The following is an 18,868-nucleotide window of genomic DNA, read 5'->3' as shown; positions in this document are numbered from 1 at the left end:
GGATATATATATATATATATATATATATATATATATATATATATATATATATATATATATATATATATATATATATAAGTGTGTGTGTGTGTGTGTGGCATCAAGAAAGGCAGGGAGGTTAACCAGAAAGCAAGTATCTGGTTTGCTACCCTGCATTGGGGAAGAGGGAATGGGAGATGGAAAAGTGAGGGAAAGGGGATGAGCGAGAGAAAGAGCAGGGATGAAAAGGAAACACACACACTAGAATGTCACAATCATTCAAAAAGGCGGGTCGATTGCAGGGCCTTCAGCGAGAAGCTGGATTTTTCCGGCATTCCAAAATTAATTTTTCGGAAAGCGGCTGGTCGTCGAGGCGTGCAAACACTGCAGACACGAACTGTCTCAGACAGTTGTACTGAGGGCACTGACACAAAATATGTGCGATAGTTTCATCAGCGCCACAATGTTTGCTCATCCAATGCAGCAAGCAAAGGCGTTCGTGTAAGACACCCCAAGCCACGTGCGGCAGAGAACGGCTGTCTCAGATCTGGATAACCCAGATGGAATGGAAAACCATAAATATGGATCCAGATGGTGAAGACGGGTGTGCATAAATCCGGGCTTACATGGATAAGTGCAGTATAAACGAGTTGGGTTTAACAAGAACGTGCACTTTCTTTGTGAGCAGCACCATACTTTCAATAGCCACATTTCAGCTTGCATGCCTAATGCGAAGCTGGAAAATGAATGATCGAGTATACTGAGCAGTTATGAAATTTCCTGGAATATCGTTTCAATATATAAAATATTTAATACTATATTGAATTACTTATACACGAAAGCTTTCTTGTGATACCCTCATATTAAATTTATCTGGGTTCAACATTATGTCCACTTGTTCTACAAACAGCATTTAAATGGTGCCGATCACCAGGAAGACTGCACAACGCAGCGGCGTTGTTATGACTACGCTGTACAGTAACTTGCACAGATTGTCGTTATGTGCATATAAGTGCAACACAACTGCTGCGCAATCACATAAGACATTCACAAGCCATTGCACATACTATACAGTGCAATGGATGTGCTTATGACCTTTTCACTAGGCCACTGACATTTTCTTTTCTAGCTTAGTAAATGTCTAGACGAGCGCTTCAAGTTCCCGACTTCACTGCAGTCAATCTGGTGCACTCGACTGGCATGCAATACTGCGCGCATGTTTGGGCGTGGAGAGCCGAAACGATGCAGTCTTGCAAAGTTGACAAGATTGTTCACAAAGCACAGATTGAAAAGAAATATTGCTCACTCCCTAGCTGTGAGCTTTTGCGAAACATTTTAGTGCATACAAAGCAGAACAAACACAAATGCTTCCATGAAATTTGTGAGAAGCATGATGTTTACCTGGAGTCATGCAAAAAGTGATGCAAAACTTTATGACAAACCATACGTCACAAAGGAGTCAAATCTGACAGTGCTGCTGCATGTCTACCATGAAGCAGTCTTCAGCAGATGGTCATTGGAGCACAACATGTAAGCGTTACTTAAAATTATGTTTTGTATAAATTATAAGCCTATGTGCACGCATTGGCCAACTTGCGTGAGAACATGCTACATAATGGTGAAAGATGACGTTTATTTGGCAGAACAAATTTAAGTTGTATGTGTATCTGTGAGAGAATTATTGAATCTTAAATAAGTAAATGCGATAAACAAAGTACAGTGCACTCTCTTTAATGTTATAAGCCAAATCTCTAACAGTGCTGAACGATTGGCAGCCAGCTTTATAGATGTCTGTGATTATATTGAGAAGTGTGATAGCTGACATCGAACAAGCAGAAGGGGACGTTTACACACAACAAATCTTTATTTCTACTACGCACAGCTATCGCCGCGATTTGTCGCGTGCACACAACATACAGCGTGCACACAACAACATACAGCGTGCACAGAACAACATACACTGAGATGATGGGAGATAACGTAGGTGTCATCCGGAAAAGACGTGCGCTACAGTTGGCAAAGTCCGTTCAATGTCAAAAATAAAACGCATGTACATAAACACAGATCAGGCTTACACCAAGCGACAACTGGCGACCACCAGTCGCAAATGAACACAAAGAGTTGAGGAGAGCACGCGACCCACCCTACTATCGACAGAAATACGGAACAGCAGAAGTCTTCCGCCGCTTGCGGGCTTCCATTCCGCTGAAGAACTCCCGAACGTCTTCTTCTCTGACGACCTAGTGGCAGGAATGAGAAAACGCACGTAGCATAAACATAGCAACATTGGATAACATGTGCAGCCATGCTTCTGATGAACATTACAAGAGTACTGAGAAAACTTTGAATGCGAGATAATTTGCAATAAATTTGTGTGGATACCAGTATCTGTGAACACACATCATTTACAAAATATTAAAAAATCTCATAACCTAGAAAACACTTCAAACCGAAAATAATAATAATAACAACAAATAACAATACAGTCAAACCCCTTTATAAGAGACACCGATGTAAGACACAATTAAGTAAAAGAGACGCCAGTCTGCCTACATTGAAATAGGTGTCGATAAGAAAACATGTGGTTCCCGGCTCTCAAGAGACACCTCATATAAACGGCAAGAGTAGCTCCCCAGTGCGTGTCTTTTATAAAGGGGTTCAGTGTCCCAAAACCATGATACAATTAAGGCACACCATAGCAGGGCTGCAGAAATTTCCTCCATCTGTTGTTCCTGCACTGGCATCATGCAGTAAAACAAGCCTCTAACATTTCACCTCTATCGAAGGGGGCGCAGCAACCGAGCACTGCAATCGCAACACCACTGCGGTGGGCAACCAACATTAAAGATGTGCAACATTCATAGCTGCGCAAAGGTTCAGTCTTAGATGAGATCAGCACACACTGATGGTGCTGAGGAATGCAAGACGGCAGCCCATGAGGCCGTGCCATGGTCGTGGCTTTTATTTGGGATGCGGGTGTAGGCGAGGTCCAGTTAGGCCAGAAGCTAGTCCGTTCTGAATTCCTCGTGGCTCGCGCGTCATGTGTCACGCGGCTGTCTCCTTCTTTAGTGCGGCAACTGGCCAAGACTGGCGCGACGCTACAATGGCATTAGTTTTGGAACAGCATAATTTTTTGCATTTTACAGAAGCCAGGCCAGGCAGTGTAGGCCTAGCGTACAAAATGCGGTGGCGAAGACAGACAACCGCAAAAGTTGTACTTCTTCCCTCACCTTTTTGTGGCACGGTGGCAAGTGCGTCTCGCGGCCGCCCGCCTTTGCCCAGATGCGCAGTGCCTCGATTATACCCAACGGTACTCTTACAATGAACGACACAGACGTAGTGGCGAGGGCTCTTCTGCTGCGCCGCAAATGTCACAGCAGGAAAGGCTGACGCACGCGCGTGATTACAAAAGAAAAAAAAAATCCTCTGCTGTGGCGGCCATTTTTCGCAAGATTCCAGAGAGCATTCGTACAATCGAAAAATTAGGTCATACGTCGGGAGAGTTGGCAGGGGTATGCATTTGGGAGTCTGTGTATTTCTTATGTGCCACCTGCCATGGGGAACCTCTGAACAGCTTTTCTCGTGATAAGATTCAATTGCTCAAAAATGTGGACCATTCAAAAGAGGCCTAGGGAACTTTCGGCTGTGCCAGTGCCCCAAAAACCCAGCTCACCTTTCTATTGTCGGCAAACTTTTTCAGGAAGTCGACCAGCTGCGTTTTGAGGTTGTTGTAGCCTGCAGTAACAGAATCATGACACCGTGGAATGTCACAGATACCAACATGAAGGCGTAGCAAAAATGTTCATAACATCCTAGATTTCGTATCACCAAAAAACTATCCGAATCTGTTTCCAAACCATGACATGCACACAAAAAGTTTACATTAGATTCTCAAGTATCTAAACTTTTGGTTAATTCAAACAAATTTAAGTTTTCAGTTGGCCCAATACGTTTTCAATGTATTTTAAGGCTACTCGATTCAAACTACCTCTCTGCACGAATTCAGTTAATTCAAACTTTTTGCTTGTCCATGCCCGGAAATGTCCGCCGCTTCTATTGCTTCTAATTGAACATTCGTGTTTTTGTGTCACTAACAGTCACTAACAATGAAGATTTCCTCACAGCTAAACGACCGAAACTATCAAACCACGCACACCAACAATCGCATGACTAAGAAAAAAAAGTGCTGGCTTTGCTACATTGAGTGCGGCACTCAATTGGGAGGTTTGCTGCGGAAAGTTGGTAGGTATGCGTGCTGCGCGTGTTGACACGAGGCTTAGCTCCTTCGCTAAGACCACCTTTTTTCTTTAGGTCCTCGTCCACATCTTACAGGACGTCTGTCTGCAACAACATGGTTTACATCGATGTGGCAGGCGCACGTAAGCATAGCACAATGACGCTACTTCAAGCATAGTAGCACGCATCATGTTAAAGAGAAAAAAAAAAAAAAAACACGCGACTTCAATATTATCCGTACACTATACACGAAGGCACATTAAGGCCTCCAAGATTAGCATGCACTATGTTTGAAGCTACAACGCAATTCATGGCGCCAAACATGTGCCTACACTAGCCTGCGTTTATGTAGGCACGCTAGCCCGCACTAAAGCGAGTTTAGCCCATGTGTGATTGCCGCGTCTTCTGCAACAGCATGGGCAGCAGCTGTTCGTACCTGCACGGCAGCATATATTCATATCAAATGTTGCAGGGTGAAAACCAGTTTGCAACTGAACTTTATTACAGTGGTTCTCATATGGGCGTCCGCAGACCCCCTTTCTATGATCAGCAAAACCCTCACTCGCTTTTTTTTTTTTTTTTTTTGTGACACATATTGATGAACTGTCCAAAATGAAGTGATGAGGCCCGTTTGATGTTCTTCGTAGCAATGAAAGGCACCTGTTTCACGCTCTAGTTGTGTTAATTCACCTACGTACCCCCCTCCTCCCTCCCCTTCGCTGCAAAGAGTCCCCCATCACTTCCACCAGCCCACAAGGGGTCCCCGACACAACCCTGGCTGAGAAAAACTGCTCTATTACATCACAGACTGATGGGCCTCAACCGGGAGGGATCACAACAAGATTCGTATTACCCCGAAATTTGTCCACACCTTCATCGTATAACCGACGTTTTACTGTATTAGGTATGAAATATACTAATACTAAGAAATAATTACTCATAAGGCAGGTTGTATGCACACATAAGTGCAGCTTTAGCAGAACATATTTCCCCTGAATAGGTTTTTGCACTGCATGCCCGAGCCGCAGTGAAGCTTTTTCTGAGGCTCGGGTCCATACTCAGGTGATGAACTGCTTGAAAAGACAGTTGTTCACAAGTTATTCATTTTGTGTTTGAAGCAAACAACTCAGTTGTTTGTTTTGAAATATCAAATTTCTGAAATATCAAATTAATAAAGAAGCGAATTCAAATGCTCTAACAGTTGTTTGAATACTTGAAAAGCATGAATATTCCCAAGCCTATTTCAAAGGAATGTCCTTATAACAGGGTGAACGAAAGTACACTGATGAGCAAGCATCCTTTAATTTAAAGAATGCAAAAGTCAGGGTTTTAAAAATTCTGTTTGGAAATTCGGAGATTTTCAAGAGATCTAAAGAAATATTACATCTAAAAGGGGTCGTGCACTTTTTGAGCGTTGTCAGAAGACGCTGCTGATCGGTAGTAGAGGCTCCAGACAACACGCGTCCTAGAATTCACAATAAATTATTAAAGTGATCTAAAAATTGCTTTCTCTTCTCTCAACAAATCACAGAATAAGCCCGAAAATCCCTCATAGTAAGCCTATCTATCAGCCATTGGCTGATTTGAACATGACGAGCTTTGTCGTTACGGAGACCGCCGTGGGAGGCCGCTACTTGTCCACGCTTGTGCATGCGATCGCACGGAAAAAGCAGCACATTCGAAGAAAAAAAAAAAAAAAGAAAGTGCTCAAGGTCACGAGGCATGTGTAACGTTTTTCTGTGGCCCTGTCATCTTTGCCTGCTTAGCTTCCAGCACTTTCGTCGGGACGAGAGAAGAGAGAATGCAATTGCAGCATGCAACAAACCTTTGCAACTCTACTCGCACTGGATCGACTCTTAAAAATTTTGCGGCGTTGAATTCGTGAGAAAATAAGCTCTTCCAGTGAATTCATTCCATGGTTACTTGAAAAGGTGTTTTAAGAATAACGTGCAAGCAGTAATTACTCTCAAACCTCGATATAGTGAACCCTGATATAATGAAGTATATGTTCTAACAAAAGAAATTAAGAATAGTCTTGCAATATATATAGAGTTAGGAATATACCTTTATGACGAATTTTTGGATATAACAAACTTAAATTTGTGTACTGCATAATTTTGTTATAATGAGGTTTGAGTGTAGTTAGTGCCCCAGACAGTTCGCATAGTTACAGAGCCACATGGCTCGGAGAGGAGAAAGTGATTGCGAACAGTGTCAACATTGGCAGCTACTGTGCAAGCAAGCATTTAGTTGCTTCCGTACCGTGAATGGCTTCGATCTGCTGGACCCGTCCCAACGATCCGAGGGCCGACATGAGGGGGTCACCCTCGGGCACCTGCGCACGGGCGGCCTTCCCTTTCTCCTCGTACGACTGGACCGTGTCTTCTTCGTCTAGCAGGAACAGGCACTTCTGCTCGTTGTACATGGCCTACGAATCATGGAAAATGCAACAGATACGATCAATTAAAACTACAAACCAGAGTTTCACTATCAAGATGCCAAAAAGCTCGGAAAAAAATTACAATAGAAAACATGGGATCATAGAATCCCCAGCTGGGTAGGGTATATTGCAGTGCGGAGGTTTGTCCACCTTTCCAAACTAGTTCTTCTCGTGATCTTCATTGCATTTGTCTGCATGGCATCGGCAGTGACAGCGAAGCCACTGTTTCATTTGCGGCGAACAAACTCGTCCACTTCCAAGTTCTGTGTGTTGGCCCTTGGGTTTTTCAGAACCCATGAGCTTCTCACGAGTTGTGCAGCGCCATAAAAAATCTGGTCCCACTGCTACCTCCACTTGATGATGCAAGCTTGGTCCACACTGAATTCTGCTGCAGCACTTAGGTTTCCATTATCCTCTGCAAATGCAATTGCAGCTCGACTGAACCTCAAGTTGTAGAAAGCCCTCTTTGCACTCGTACTGACCACTTTCAGGGCTATCAAACAACTGACAAAAAAAACACACACCTCTCCGTGACCCCGCAATGCCAGTGCAATCTATCCCAAGCACCGCCAACTTCTGTGCCGCCATCTCTTGTTAGAACCTAGCAATACACAATGTGGCTTCTGAGATTAGTGGCGAGAAAGTGTGCTTGGCAGCATTGACTGCACTGTGCTCGCAGGAGGAAAAAAGAAAAAAAAAAGAAGGCGCTTAGATTCAACAGCAAACTATTCTTCCCAATTCTTTCCAGGGAAAACGGGGAGAAGGGGGTGCTTAGAATTGCGAAAATACGGTAAAAAGCCATCTTTGGTTCTGCGTCCAGTGGGAAATGAATGATCAGCAAAAGCAATGCTTTCACATTAATGCACTCACCAAACACTGGATGCAGTGGCATAGGCGTGACCGCCATCCTCGCGGCCAGTAGGCGCACGCGTCGTGAGGCTTCTTTGAGTCGTCGCCGACGCTCCGCAGCTTTTTGAGGATGCATTCTGACGCTGAAGACAGCTGGCTACCGTCTCCGGCCATCTTTTCAACCTTGACCTCGCTGCAAGAACCGCTTGATCCCGCAGTCTGTTGGTTTGGATGGCCCTCCTCCTTGATTGCCACGGCATCAGTGCCGTTCTCACGAGCTGAAGCCACGCCGTTCTCCGTGTTTCCTGCAGTTGAGAAAATTTGGGATAGTGAGAAAACACCAAGGTTTCTGAAAAGACGAACATGCACGACTAGAAATTTTATTGCAGCAAACTTTCCAATTTCTCTCTCCATTATTCTCACTGCCATCCTTGGCCTTCCCTCCCATCTCTGTGGCTCTAACGGTCCGCCATAATAAAATGTCACTCAAATACGCAGGAGAGTTGCAAAACAGTAGCTATTTTTGCATAACCAAAATACATGCACCTATGAATAACAGCCCATACCCTCAAACCATGATATATAACAAAATACTGGTTATAACAAAGTGAATGAAATATAGTTTTGCAATAAATACAATGTTACGAATATACCTTTACTTATGACAAGCTTGCAACTTATTTTCAGGTAATATGCAACTTTTATATAATGACGTTCGAGCATATTCACCTTAAAAACTATCTACAGCACATTTTCTCTACAGTTGCCAGTGCAACTTTTGATGAACGTGATGGTCACTAAAAAAATTTATTTGCCATAAAAATGCGAATAAGCCCCCCCCCCCCCCCCCAAAAAAAACGCCACTGAAAAATTCTACACGCGTTTTGCCGAAAAAAGAAGCTCCGATTCGCTTCTTGTAAGCGAAACTGGTAACTCTGCTGCCAATCATTTGGTGCACCTGAAAATTAGCATTCACAAACGGCGAGGCAGGCTCACGTGCATCGTTAACGCACCTCCTTCAACCTTGACTCCATTCTCCACAGTAGTTGTTGAAGCGGCGGGGCTTCCATCAGCGTGCTGCTTCTCCGTGTCCTCCTCACAAATGTTGACGTCCTTCTCTTCCAAGAGCGCCATTTCTGCAGGAGGGGGGAGCCAGGCGTTTCATTACACTCAATGACCACCTTCCATTGAGAACGCAACTACACTCAAACCTTGATATCATGAACACAGATATAAGTAATTATTTGTTATAACGAAGTAAATGAAGAATAGATCTGTCACACATGCAGTGCTGCAAATATACGTTTATAACAAATTTTAGGATATAATGAAGTTTTATCGTGGCAGGTATAGCTTTGTCATAACAAGTTATAAGCATATAGCAACTTATCAATTCAAAGTATAATAACTACGACAAACCTCAAAAACAGAAGTTCAAAAAAAAAAAGAACGAAATAGAGAGAAACCTAGGATAATTGAATCTAACGAGACACGCCAGTTTCACGTTTCCAGTTATTTGCAGTTCTCCGGGTTACATTTTCCATCAGTACCTGCTTATCATTTCAGAAGACACCTGAGAAAATGACTGCACTTCCGAGCCACCACAGTGGCACATAGCAACCTTGATATCACCTTCACCATATTTGCACAGCGCAGGACTGCGAGTAGTTGCGGCGTAATTATGGTAGAAGAGATAAGGACAGAAAAGAGTGCGAAAAAAATCAACATCATCATCAGTGGCCAGATGGCACCACGTGTTTATTTGAGGCGATTGTATGCACCACTCATCACAATGTTTTGATTTGTTTTGCAACGCAAGCATTATTGATTGTCTAGTAAGATACAACATTAAAAGACAGAAGGGGCTTCACCCAGATAAACTAAACGCAACTATCAATTGCCTCTGTGAAAAAAAAATGAAAAGTTAGTTTCAGCACATGGGCAAGCAATGAATTGTAATATTATAGAAAGTAAGGCTCGCAGCTGGATCTTGTGGATCCAATCTTGCCTATCTCTACATAACGTCAGTATAGAAGAATAGAGTTCTTCCAGGAAGAGCTGCAGTCTTTGCACCATCTCTGTGCATTGAGAGCATGACATGTAGAAGGGGTCAGGAGCCATCCACTGATGCATGCAGAAACAGCGCACAAGACAGCGATGACAACTGGGCCCTTATGAGCAAAGTTCACAGGTGCTCAAGCACCATGCTTGTCAGGGCTGCGAAAAGATGCGTTTGTTTTTTCGGCTTACCCCGTGTCTTTTACACGATCGTGCGGCCCATGGAAAATCCAAGAAGTTGAGACACAGACTTAACACACCACAGCCTGATTAAACAACCCAAAGAAGCAAAGAAACTCACCATGTGCGAAGTACTGCCACAGGAATGGATGCTTGCTCATGCATCCAGTGCACACGACCTCGTAGTAATCCCGGTTTGCCGGCATGGCTCCACCAATGTGCTGGTAGGGAAAGAAGGGAAAGCCAGAAGGCAGGCCCGGTGAAATGCATAAAGTGTGTCACCATTAATTGTAATCTGCCAATCGCGTTCGGCTTGCCAGTTTTTTGAAAACATTTCTTCAGCATCGTGACTACACATCCGAATCGCTACAGGTAATTAAGACAAGTGGACTTGCAGGAATGTTAGCTCCGGCAACACTTCCCGTTCAATGATTTTTCACCATTTGAAGCCTCCACCCTCCCCCGAACTTCTGTCATGAAAGCAATTATGGCACCTAAATAGGTCTGTAGGACACAGAATAGATGTAAATATTCAGTGCATGTAATGTATTACATTTCTAATGGCCCTTTAATTATTCAATTAATTTATTAACTTGCTATTGCTCACTGTAATTCAATTCTCTTTATGAGCGACTTTTCTCTCTGAACTTACAGGAAACCACGGCACTCGGGCAGATCTGCACATAACTGCACATGAAAAGTGCCTGTGCTCAATTACGTTTCTGGTAGTTTTGCAACTTGCCAATTTTTTTAAAATACTCTGTATTGGTCACGGTACTTAAATTACTTATCTAAATAACCCATTCAATGCAATTGAACACCGCACTGACAAGGGGTAACAGACTGTGCAACCTGGAGGAGCAGTGCATTCCACTGCTTAAAAGGGCAACACCTACCCGTCCGTGGTACCAGTCCTCGCACATGATGCACTGCAGCATTTCGTCTTCCACCTAAAACAACAATATCAAAAAGAAAAGAGAGAGAGAGATACGAGTGGAAAGCACACAACATTATTCACAAAGAGCCATTACTTAAAAACTAGGCTTCAGCAAACACCAATTCTTTGTAACGAAGTGAATGGTTACTACAGTAAAAGCTTGTTAGTTCCACACTTGTTAGTTAACTGGAACATTCGGAAGTGTTCTCTGGTTTCGGCCAGCATATGCACTGTTTCATGGCATGAAACGCTTCATGATTCACTTGTATTAATTGCAACCCGGTTATTACAAATGATCCTCGTAGCACAAAAATAAAAGGTGGATGAATGAAAATGAAACGCGAGTGGAGACTTCACCTTGAGATTCACACACCAAACACCACGACATAGAAAATTTTGACGGCGTTTACTAGGACCTATGTTGTTCCTACTCGGCGAGACAGAAAAACACTGCCGTCTGTGGGGACCTAATGTACGAAGTTTCAGGATATTTCATCATTTTGAAATCCGTGACAGAACATACAGAAACTTCCTCGGTGAAATTCAAAGATGAATCTTTAACCAAGATTTTCGTCTCTAAAAAGAAAAAATAATAATAATAAAACTTACGGCATTAGAGTTTTCAGAGCACATTAATTTTAGCGTCCCTCTAAAGCGATCGAACACTTTTATAAGCCTAGTCTGTTACAGTAAGATTTGTGTAAGTTAAATTACACTGAAGTCCACTCGACATTTTCAACAGTTCAGAGATAACCTTTGGTACTAAATGCACGTCCATTTAAGTGCAGTGGATACCGGGACACGTCTGCCACACCACAATCTCTCCACACGTCGAAAAGGAAGCCGTTAAAATGAGACTACACACTAAATAAACAATTAAATCGCAAGGCACGTACATCATCATCGGGGTCCGGGTATGGTCGCTTGCACGTGCAGTACATGCCGTGAAAGTTGTGGTTGTACTTGTTTTCATAATTCCGAACAGCCTTCCTCTGCAAAAGAGATTCACATTCAAGGGGTACCGACACAAAAGTTTTCAGTAGCCGTTTTGTTTTGTGTGTGTGTTGTGGCAAAAGTAAAACTGCAATGTTGGTTTACCCATAATGATTTAATACGTTTATGGGGCAAGTTAACAACATAGCAAGAATAAGAATAATAATATTAATAAAATTATTGGAATTTTACAACCCAAAACCACAATATGATTACGAGAGATGTCGTAGTGGCAGGCTCTGGAAATTTCGACTATCTACAGTAGACCCACAACAATTCAAACTCTGATAATTCGTACTTTCGGTTAATACAAACAAAATTCAACTTTTTCATTGGCCCTCTATTCTTTTGATGTATTTAAAATCCTCTTAATTCAAATTCGCCATCTGGTTAATTCACTTTTTGTGGTATCATACTGGAAAATATCTACTGCTTTCTCACTATTTAAAAATTTGTGTGCTTGTAAAATCCAAACAGTCTAAAAGTGACAAACAAGCGCCTGAGGCCTTCGAGGAAAAAGGCTTTGCTAGTAAACAAATGTTTTAAATGAAGCACATGTACAGTATACCGTGATGCTTATCAAATGGTATAGAGAGCTTTGTGCTGAAGGCAGATATAGAAAAGAAGCAGTTGGCAATTCACGGTTTCCTGAAAAGGTCTGATCAGCAGTGAATGGCCATAGAACTTATGTATATTACACCTCTGCATTTTGTTCATTGGGTGCACTCATGGTTTGAAAACGCTTAAAAAATTTTTAAATGTAATAAAATCAATATGTCACTTTGCCCCGAGTCATACATACGAGAACTTTGGATAATTCAAACAACATTCAGAGGTCTCTTCAAGTTTGAATTAACGAGAGTCGACTTGGTGTTCTTTGACGTGCACTGACATCACAGTGCACGGGTGTTTGCGATTCGGCCTGCATTAAAATGCGAGCCCCGAGGCTGAGGTCGAACCCGCGACTTTTGGATCAGCAGCCGAGCACTGCTGCACGAACTTGACGCCACCGAGTGCTCATGAAAATGTCGACGATGGGAAATTCACAGAGGTAGAACGTGCTAAATGCACGATTTACTAATTTATCTAAGCGCACAGCAACAAAGACAAAAAGGAAGCACAAGAGGACAAGTGCTTACTCACAACTGAAAAAAACTTCTCGAACAAGAAAGCATATACAGTTAAACCCTGTTATAAGAGGCATGCTCTGGAGCGATTCTTGTCTTCTACACAAGATGTCTCATATAAGTAGGGGACTTTGTATGCATTTTCCTATTCCCCGTATCTTACTGTAGGCACACTGGTGTCTCTTATACCCATTTGTCTCTTATAAAGGAGTTTGTCTCTTACGTCAGTGTCTCTTATAAAGGTGTTCGACTATCACTCAAACCTCGATATAATGAACACAGATATAATAAAATATCAGTTATAACAAGATATATGAAAAACAGTCTTGCAACAGTGTTAGGAATATACCTTTATAACAAATTTTCAGATATAACAAACTTATTTTTGTGTAAGATGCAACTATGTTATAATGACGTATCGGTGTAAATAGAAGCAACTATGCGTGCCTTGGTGTGTGCTTATATCAGTTAAATCACGCATTTCCACGAGCTAGCCTAGCTATCAATTCTCTTGAACAAAAGTAATGCCACTTGAATGTCTGAATCCATAGGTACAATGGCTACGGATGTTAGATGCTATGTTGCATCTACACTCAAACCTCACTATAACTAAGTAACACCTGCATCAAAAATACTTCTTTATATATGAAAATTCGTTATAAAGACATACGTAGCACTGTATTTATGATAAAGTTATTCATAATTTACTTTGTCATAACTGATAATTCGTTATATCGAGGTTTGAGTGCCATGGCATCTAACAGTCCCGGTAGCGACTCTCACTGGCTTTTATATACTTTTTCAAGAATCTCTACGGTGGCAGTTGAAGATGTTGGACACTTACCGGGCACAGGCGGCATGGATTACTCTCGGGAAAGGATGCATTCCCGCAGTCGCATCGAAAGTTCCTGAAACCGAGTGAACAATCTTTCAGCAGCCCTTACCTACCCAGTCATAAAGCAGGTTACAAACTTCATGACTAGAGCTGCCATGTCATCCAAGGTAACAACGCACCCTGGCATGAAAACTTTTTGAGCACAAAATTGCAAACAGGGGGTGTTCTTTTTTTTTGTCATCCTTTTTTTTTATTCACCTCGAGTCTCTTTCACCGCCAGGTTTTATTGGAACTGTTCCAAACACCCTGCCGGCCTTCTTTTTTTTTTTTTCATGTTACACAGAAATTTTCTATTAGCAATGCAGTAGGACACTTTTCAAAGCACATAAACATTTATACTGGCCATTGTCTCATCGAATAAAATTCACTGACAAATAATTAAACCGTATAATTAGCCATCAATTCAGAGTGGCTAAGCCACTGATTATCTATTAAATATATATATTTTTGCTAGTAGCAGACAGTGATATAAAAAGGCTAAACAAGTGTACTCTGAATGGGTAAGGATTGCGTGTGTGTCGTCACCCGAGTGTTCTCAGGATTGGCAGAGAGAACGTTAAGCTAATACTAAGAGAACAGGTTAATGCCTATAACACTGTCAGCTGCAGTACTGTTACTGTTGAGATGCAAATAAATACAGATGCAAAAGAGAACCAACACGAAATACACCACATGAAATGAACTGTATTGTCCTATGATTGTGACGTTGACGAAGGCAGCAAACTGCAAGACGAAACCGTTTATTTGGCCAAACTTGTGGTCGGTGAACGGAAAGTGAGATGACAGTGACACAAGCCGGCACTGATAGCGGCAGAGAGAGCATCGGCTCTCAATAAACTGATCGTCGTTGAAACGCACTGCCTTTTATACATTACCCGTCAAACTATCCAGCCATATCACTGGCGGTTGCCCAAGTTCTGGAATAAGCTCAAGTGTTTGCATCATGCGCGGTATTAACGAAATGATCTACAACAGTCCTGAAGCTTCTGAAACACTGCAGGCATGGCCTGCACTGAACATTGCTTACAGTCTTTGTAGGTGATGATCGAATACAGCAGAAGCAAAATAACAAACACAGCATCGTAGATATGCGTACACGATTGGTAAAATAGCCTAGCAATCATTTTATGATGCAAAAGAAACAGTGAATCACAGTTAAGTGTGCCTGAGACAGACAGTCTACGCTGTAATCGCTACCATCCCAGTTCCAGTCCCCTGCTATGCTGTCAACAACCATGCAGTAAGTGTGCATAGCGAAGCCCACCTCTTGGTGTAGAGCTCATAAAGATTGTGCCCCTCGTGGCACGCATAGCTGCAGGCAAGGCACACACCGGCTGGCTGGGAATCCGGTCCCGTGCACGTGTTGCATGCATACAGGGCCTGCCGCTTGACGTAGCCCTGTCAGACACATTGTAGTAATGATATTTCAGGCATACTGTAATGGAGATGAAAAAGGACAATAAAAAAAAAGCATCAAGGCTGATCAACATGGGGCAGATTTTCGTGGCAAGTTTTCAATCGTAATCACTTATTTAAGGATGTGGAGGCATGCCATTATTGTCGGCAGGACAGCTGACATGCATGCGAAATCCCAATGACTTAAAGGAAGCTATCAATGCTCTAATGCTTTACTTAAGCAAAAACATCAGTTTAACGGCTTATACTTCATACAAAGATTTTTCAAGCCATCAAGGCTTTAATAGAGTATTCAGCATACTTGAAAGTACCAGATATTTGCTCACCCTTAGTTCTTTATTAAATAGACTAAGAAGATTACATTAATCTAAGATCATGTGCACTTGACTGCTTTGGAGACAATTACTCTTGTTATAATGCCAGAATATATCCTATTAATTTACATTTACAAATTAAACAACCAAAGGCATTACATGGTGAGTACTGAATGAAAAAGAAATAATTGGTTAATCTATACAATATTTTCAGAATATACAAACATGGAAATATGAAGAGTGATGACAACAAAGTTACATAAGTAAACCCATTCATCGGCTGGGTTACAAAATGAATGACGCATTTTTTACTTGAAGGTGTAACTTCCAGATTTAAGGGGGCCCTGAAACACTTTTGAAGCGTCTGCGTTTTATTCTTGAGTAGCGTAGACTGATGTCCCGGGGCAATTTCAGCGTAGGTCAAACAACGTGTATCAATGTAATACTTGCAATCATGCGATGAAATCAATACATCACTGCCAACCACATTCCCGCACCAAACACTGCGACATAAAAATTTTCGAAGCCATCTACTGGGTCCCACACAGCTTCCAATCGCTGAAAATAAAGTACGTTGTAATCTTTAGGTGCCACAGACTTAGCATACGAAGTTCAAGCAAGTTTTATTGAGCCAATGCCATGAAAATACCGAAAATACATTTTGAAATTTCTTACATCGTGCATGGAGATTTTGGAGCTAAACTTAAAAAAGAGAACTCAACCTTGACTTTCTCCACTGATATTGATTGATATGTGGGGTTTAACATCCCAAAACCACCATATGTATACGAGAGACGCCGTAGTGGAGGGCTCCGGAAATTTTGACCACCTGGAGTTCTTTAACGTGAACCCAAATCTGAGCACACGGGCCTACACCATTTGGGCCTCCATGGGAAATTTAGCCGCCGCAGCCGAGTTCCTTGGCCGCTAGACAATCGCGGCGGGGCGCTCCATTGATATTGAACCTATGATTGTCAAAGATATAGCATTAGAATTCTTAGAGTGCAGTTTGTCAATCTAAACCAAGTCAATGTTCCTCTTTAGTGTCCTTTCAAATGCAGTTACGGGGAAGTAAACACTCACGCAGCAAGCATAAGCTAGGGGTGTTTGTAAGATTGATGAGCAATGATGACTAATGCAGATACCCGGCAAAGTGATAGCTAATATGGAGCATGTGCATTTGTGAGCAAAACTATACAGACCACAGGAGCGCATGCCGAAAGTTGTGTCTGCGCTGCTTGTGGCAAGCTGCCGGCTGTTGGGTGAGCGTAGCAGTGGCGATTCCGCACCCACCAGCTATGCTTTCGACTACAGACTGCTCCCCACTAGATGGCGCAGACAGGAATTGCAGCTCACATTCCTATGGTCCGCATACTTTTCCTCACAGACGTACAAAGCTATAGGACGGTGCTCCTACATAGTCATGACAGGCAGCTGAAGAAGCGAGAAGTCAGTCACTTTAGTGACATTTAGGCTGCTTATAAACTTGAATCAGTGGGCACGTGGTACCACCTTACTTCTAAGGAGAAATTGCAGATAATCAGTATCATTCATTTGACTGCTCCATCTGTCACTTGCAAGCGTGCAAATACCGCAGCTGGGGAAGCATCGATATGAGCTGCAACAAGTGTCACGGCGACGCTGACATAAATAAAGAGAAAAAGTGGATGGCTGCATAATGCTTGGTTGGATTACTGGAATTCTGGAGGCCAACTTTAACGTTTTCTGTTGTCACTGTACAGACCTGAGGGCCCGTCGATTATAGGCGCCCTGTTACAGCTCGAAGCTCAGAGCGACTGTACACAAAGACAAGGAAATCAAACAGGTGTGTATTCAAGTAGTTCGAGGTAAAAGGGAAAAAAATACGCAAGGCGCCACTCTCTAGACAAGGAGAACTCTCGTGTTTTAGATTAAAACTAAAACACCGCTGCAAGCATCGCTTCCACAACCCGCGCTAAGGGCCAGTATGCACAGGGCTTATTTCGGTTTGCGTTTCACGTAACGTAACTTATGAAGGACGAACCGTACAGCAAAGGCTGCTCGTACTGATGAAGTGACACTGAAAGGAAATCGAAGATACAGATACACAACTGTTCACAAAATACAAAAAAAAAATAGAATACTCATGTAAGTACACAGGCGCGCGCGCACACACAAAGCTTTTGGAACAAATGATTTCGAAAACATACTCGAAACTTCAGTGACCAAAAACAAAAACCTCTCTCTTTAACATCCTCAGCCTGACATAAGTGTATAGACAGTCAAACCGAATGAAGTTTCCGCAGCTCAGACGGCTTCGCGGCAAATCTAGCGACCAAGGCCAATGGAAAAACACCACATTTCGCTGCGTCACGACAACAGCAGCGGTTGAATAACAGCGCACTAACCTGGGACCAGTGTTCCAAGCTACTTTCGAGCTTAACTGCTCATTACCGAGTAGCAGTAGCCATCGGCGAATAAATTATCGCTTCAATGCTACACAACGACGACATTTGCCAGAGCGCAGCAGTCGGCCATTCATGCGAACTGCTTCGCCCGTAAGTCGCGAAAACCGACAATCGCCGTCTCCCAGATGCTTGGGCATATATAAACGTCTGGAGTGACTGCGCGGTGCCGGTCGTCAAGTGCAAACAGTTTGGCACATTGAGAAACACGTACGAAAGACGTAGTTTCGCTCGAACGTCGCCTTCCGAGGCCATTCGCAGATGCGCGACCTAGGCCTACGGCGAGCTTCTTTTTTTTACCTGGTCGTACGTGCAGTTCTTGTCGTCGCTGCCACCCAAAACGGCGTCAGCGTCGTCCTCGAGCTCCTGCTCTTCGTCGAGGACGTCCTGCAGAGTCACGCTGTTCTCGTCCTGCAAGTCAATCGACGTCGACGGCGCGCTCTCCGAAGTCTTTCCGTCGTCCGCCATGATTTTTTGCCACAGACGCTCCCGCCATAAAACGAACAGATAGACGTATGTTACACGTCAGAGTGACGTAAGTTGTTGTCCAAGTTGGGATGACAGCTAGCGCCATCACTACCCCTTCACCAACGTTACTAGAACCTGGTTCTAGTAACGTTGCCCTTCACAGCGTGAATTTCTAGGGACATTTAAGTTAAGCGTGCAATAGGTTTGTATTGACATAATGTGCTCTTAGAAGTCTTATGTAGCTGATTTCACCTCCATACGCTTATTATTACGTCATGAAAATAAGGTCGAAGTTTCATTTTTCATTTTTTTTTTATTTCGGCGACATTGGCTCAAAGAAATTTTGTGAAACTTCACATATTTAGTTTATGACTATATCAGAGGACAATGCGCTTCATTTTTAGCGATTAGTAGGTACGTAGGGCATAGTAGACGTTGTTAGAATCTGTGACGTCACAGCACTCGGTGCGATATTTTCAAGGTGGCGTTACCGCACGCGTTTTCCTGATAACCAAGTTTGCTCGCGGCATGC

General features: G+C 42.8%; 1 protein-coding gene across 1 annotated transcript; it reads right to left on the bottom strand.

Annotated features, from left to right (window-relative positions):
• Window positions 1-1,824: 1,824 nt before the first annotated feature.
• LOC119163879 (putative E3 ubiquitin-protein ligase UBR7) lies at window positions 1,825-18,371 on the bottom strand. Its single transcript, XM_037415954.2, has 11 exons — window positions 18,169-18,371; window positions 14,959-15,092; window positions 13,644-13,707; window positions 11,576-11,671; window positions 10,639-10,692; window positions 9,864-9,963; window positions 8,518-8,640; window positions 7,526-7,809; window positions 6,478-6,643; window positions 3,653-3,714; window positions 1,825-2,219 (listed from the first exon to the last, which is right to left on the bottom strand). The coding sequence occupies exons 1-11, from the start codon at window positions 18,334-18,336 to the stop codon at window positions 2,127-2,129; spliced, it is 1,344 nt and encodes a 447-aa protein (XP_037271851.1). The 5' UTR covers window positions 18,337-18,371; the 3' UTR covers window positions 1,825-2,126.
• Window positions 18,372-18,868: the final 497 nt, after the last annotated feature.

This window comes from Rhipicephalus microplus, chromosome 8 (assembly GCF_043290135.1).
Source record: "Rhipicephalus microplus isolate Deutch F79 chromosome 8, USDA_Rmic, whole genome shotgun sequence".
NCBI classification, from domain to species: Eukaryota; Metazoa; Arthropoda; class Arachnida; order Ixodida; family Ixodidae; genus Rhipicephalus; species Rhipicephalus microplus.
This window is presented reverse-complemented; position numbering and strand designations above follow the sequence as displayed.